At 41.5% G+C, this 4,704-nt stretch overlaps 1 protein-coding gene across 1 annotated transcript in view; it reads left to right on the forward strand.

The window, feature by feature from the left end:
- Positions 1-1,402, forward strand: part of ncor1 (nuclear receptor corepressor 1) — a 92,401-nt gene extending 90,999 nt beyond the window's left edge. Inside the window, 5 exon segments of the mRNA XM_020600558.1 lie at positions 25-170; positions 400-453; positions 615-809; positions 908-1,081; positions 1,206-1,402. Of these exon segments, the coding sequence (XP_020456214.1) occupies positions 25-170; positions 400-453; positions 615-809; positions 908-1,081; positions 1,206-1,402 (766 nt within the window).
- Positions 1,403-4,704: the final 3,302 nt, after the last annotated feature.

Consider the following 4,704-nt stretch of genomic DNA (forward strand, 5'->3'; position numbering starts at 1 on the left):
TGACTCTCTACCCTTTGGTTCAAGGAGTGATTCAAGGTCCCCAGGGAGTCTCAGCTATCTGCCTTCCTTCTTCACCAAACTGGAGAACACCTCGCCAATGGTGAAATCGAAGAAGCAGGAGATCTTCCGTAAGTTGAACTCCACCTCTGGTGTTGGTGATTCTGATGTTGGTAAGTGGGAATTCTCTTATTCTCTTCCTTCAAACTGTCATGTATCCATCAGACGAATAAATGAACTCTGTTAATGCATGTATATGCAAGGCTTTTGTACCTGCTAAATTCATTTCGTCTAATTTTTCAAGTTCATTAAGCATGTGATAACAGTGGAGTAACTTGACTATCATTTTAACTGTGTCTTGTCAGATATTTAGTTTCTCAACAGCTAATAATTATCTTGCAGGAAGTGCACAACCAGGCACAGAGATTTTCAACTTGCCTGCTGTTACCACCTCCAGTAAGTAGCTGTGAAACTCTCTCAAGTAGACTGCTGGTCAAAGGTTTGGACACAGTTTCCCTTTGAACCCAATGTGAAAGTGGGTCCAAGACCTTAGACTGATAATGTGCTAGTTGATGTCTTCTTTCTCAGTGTGTACTTTGTTGCGTTTTGGTTTGTAGGCAGCATCAACCCCAGGAATCACTCCTTTGGTGACCCAGCCGGCAACCTGGGCCTGGAGGACATCATCCGCAAGGCCTTGATGGGCAACTTGGAGGAAAGACAGGAGGAGCAACAGGGAGCTCAGTGCGCAATTAACACTGCACCCAGCACAGGTGGTGACACCCACCAGGAGGCCAACCCATCACCCAGTATGGGTAGGTACAAATCACATTGCCAGCATAACACATGTTTAGAAGAGGTTTTTTGTTTCAGATGGCTCTGATTGACACAATCTGCCTATTTAAATCTGCAGGGAAACAGAAGCAGGGCAAAGCGAACAGCCGGAAATCCAAGTCACCTAACCTGGGTCAGGCCTATGCTGGAGAACGTCCTTCTTCGGTGTCCTCTGTCCACTCTGAGGGAGATTATCACAGACAAGCACAGGCCCAACCCCAGTGGAACTGGGATGACCGACCCTCATCCACAGGTGAGCTGCCCAGCCTCTCCTGTCAGTGTCTGCCAAAACTATCTTCTGATGAAATCAGGCCAGACAGAAAAGCCTGGATACACAGTCTTGATTTTTAAAATTTCCCTGTTTCTTCTTTCTCCAGGATCCATGCAGTTCCCTTATAATCCGCTGACCATGCGCATATTAAGCAACACACCACCCACCTCCATAGCCTCCCCCTCAATTCAGAGCCAGCAGCAGCAGCAGCAGCAGCAGCCGCCACCCCCCGCTGGGGCCCCCCTGGTATGGCAGTCTCTGCTGTCAGAGCAATATGAGACCCTGTCTGACAGTGATGACTGAGCCCTGCTTGCCACAGCTCCAGTTACCATAAGACATGTCTGCATTGAGGCTTGTCTGTACACCCCCCTCTCCCAGAACTAACCTTGCTCACTAGTGTGTGTGACAAGTAGATGGGGTAGTGTCATTTTTCATTTTGGTGCTGTGGTGCCCTGTGGCTGTTGGCTAAGAGTCCAAGCAGCAGCAGCAGCCTAGGACAGTCGGGGGCTCTCCAAAACAAGACTTACTTTTTGGTCTGGAAGCACTCACCCTGCCTGTTGGGAAAATAAACAAAACTTGACTGAGGGGATCACATGAGCTATAGAGCTAAAGATGAAGAACTTATGTAAAAAGAAACAACATAAGAGACTATTTCTGAATTTTTTTTTTATTTCTGTAAAGATACTTTATCTTTAAGAAAATCATTTTATGTAAATAGAGTAACCTTTTGCAGTGTTTTTCTTAACTTGATTATTTCTTATTTTAATGTTGCTTTTAAAATGATCCACTTTAAATGGGAAGAGCAGGGGTGTAATCTTCAGTATCACAGTTGGTCTCTTCCAGCCCACTTCCAGCCCAAGTCACCTGAGCCCCGCTTTAATACTTTTACCACAGTGGTGCTGAGAGACCAGACTTGTGGCTGTACTTGACCATTAGTGGGGCACAGCGATCGTGGCACCCTGTGCGCCATCTATCAAGCACCACCAGAACCTGAACATTGTAGATATATGGGGACAAAACAAAACACAATAAACACCTTTGATATCTGATGCCCGTCTTTGCCACACAGTGAAGATGATATGTGGATTGTAACTGTCAGATGGTAGATGTAACTTCTCACCCGTTTCAGACAAAAATGTCTTCAACACAAAATGAGAACACTGGTGTTACAACAGAAAGGTGAACAGTCTGATATAAGCTTAGTTTAGGCAGAACCAATATCCTTATGACTATGATAATAATGAAAGTGAGCCGGTGTTTTTTTTTTTTTTTGTTTTGTTTTGTTTTTTTTTTTGTTTTTTTTCTTCTTTTCCCTAGCGCTGACCATGATGTGTCACACATAGCTGTGTCTCTCTGCAGTTTCAGACCTGTCCATAATGATTTGTTCTGCAAGGTTGTCATGGTTAAAAAAAAGTTATGTCAGGAACTTTTTTGTTGGACAGCTTTGCCATGCTTTGTGAGTTGAGAAAGAAGGCAGCTTAAACTAATTTTCTCAGAGATATACATTGGTGTTTGTTTTGTTTGGTTTTTTTGGATACTATCCTGGCAAAAATCTGAACTCTGTAAATTCTTTCTTTTACACAAAAAGACAAAACTAACCAAATATAAAGAATGGTCTGCACCATCGTTGCACTTTTTTGCTTTGTAGCTTTGGACAACAAGAAGCATACTGCCTGCTGTGTAACTTATTCAGCCTCCAGCACAGGAGGATATTAAGATGTGCTTTAACATTTTCCCACCACTCTCAGAAATCTGGATGGTTTGACTTCCTGTCTTTTCTTGTAGCTGCTACATGAAATCTCATGTGTGACACCTGCATCACAGTTAACGTTTTAAGCATATGGTACTGTTAAATGTTTAGGAGTTTGCTGTCATGGTGATTCAAAACCATGACTACCTAATCTCTGCTTTCATTGTGTTTTGTGTCAATCAGCAAGCATACAGCTTTGAATATGAATTATACTAGGTCAACATCATAAATGGCAGTGACGTTCCTTTGCAACTCTCTTTAGATATGTGGAAAAAATGCCATATTTTAGCTTGGTCAGCTGATCCATTCTGCTCTAAACTTGATATTTCCATTCTTCATTTTGTCATAGCACATGTTCAGATTTTTATTTTCCATCATTTTCAACATCTTTGTTATTAATCCTATTTAGATGGGATATATGTGTTTACACAGGCAATGACAAAAAACGTTTACAAACTTGAATCTTAAAGAAATCCGACATGAAACTGAGAAAGAATTGGAACATCTTTCCAGCTCTATCAAACACACAGTGGTGATTTTTGTTGTCTTTGAAATTGAGACTTGAAAACCTGTGTTATCCTATGATGTTGAAATGCAATGTTTGTATCGCACAGTGTTTATTAGTTGGCTATTACAAAAGTTCAGACCAATCAAATAAAGTGGATCAGTTCTCCATGACTGAAAAAGGTCTATGTTCCTTTAAGGTGCCCCATCTTGTTATTGACTAAGATTTTCTTATTTCTATATTGTGCCCTGCTTATAATTCTCAGTGACTTGGGTGTATAGAAATTTAGGAGATAAAAAAATAATGCACTTGAATATGAAAATATTGCAGTGTACAATTGCATTGTAGTTTATATACAGGTTGTGCATCCCCCGTTTCTACTACTTCAAGCCAAAAGATCAGTTGTTGAAGTACCTTATTTCTTTACTTTACAGCAAGTCTGCTGCTGTACACTGAACATTAAAACCACTGTGTAGGTCCCCCTAAGCTGCCAAAATGGCTCTGTCCCATCAAACCATGGATTCTGAAGGTATCCACAAGATGTTGGCAGCAGATCCTTTAAGTCCTAAGTTGCAAGGTGGGGCCCCCATGGATCTGACTTATTTGTCTAGCACATCCCACAGATGCTTGATCAGATTGAGATCTGGAGAACTTGGAGGTCAAGGCAACACCTTGAATTCATCATGTTCCTCAAACCATTCCTGAACAATCTTTGCAGTGCAGCAGGATGCAGTTGCTCTCTCGCCACTGACTGCAAGACCTCAGGCCATCATAGGAAACCTCTGGCCCAGTTTATATTACATATAGTTCTCATAAACTTCAGTCTGTTATAGTTCTAATTTTCAATATGAACATAAAAATAACAGCTATAGAGATATGAAACCCCGAGAAATCAATAATGAAATGTTTTCTTATATTTTTTCCATCTTCCCTTGTATTTTGGTTAACTGATGTTTGACTGTGTTAGCTACTGATCATGTTAGAGGAGGAAGAGGTTCTGCAATAATGTGGTCAGTGGATTTGACAACTACAGCTTGTGATGGTATGTTTTACACATAAATCCATGTAAAATTAATTAACCAGGGGTGCTGCTAGACATAAAGCTCCGCTGGGGCACAGGACTCTCATAACTCAAATCACACTTTTTTTTTTTTTTTTTCTTTAAATGTTTCCAATGCTTGCTGCTACCGGTAAAGGTAAAAATGTAGAGCAATTCATTTATCCATCCATCCATTCATTATCTATGACGCTTATTCCTGAATAGGGTCATGGGGGGCCGGAGCCAAGCACAGCAGACATTGGGTGAGAGGCGGGGTACACCGTGGACAGGTCGCCAGTCTATCACAGTGC

The sequence above is a fragment of the Monopterus albus genome, unplaced genomic scaffold (genome assembly GCF_001952655.1).
Source record: "Monopterus albus unplaced genomic scaffold, M_albus_1.0 scaffold47.1, whole genome shotgun sequence".
Classification (NCBI taxonomy): Eukaryota; Metazoa; Chordata; class Actinopteri; order Synbranchiformes; family Synbranchidae; genus Monopterus; species Monopterus albus.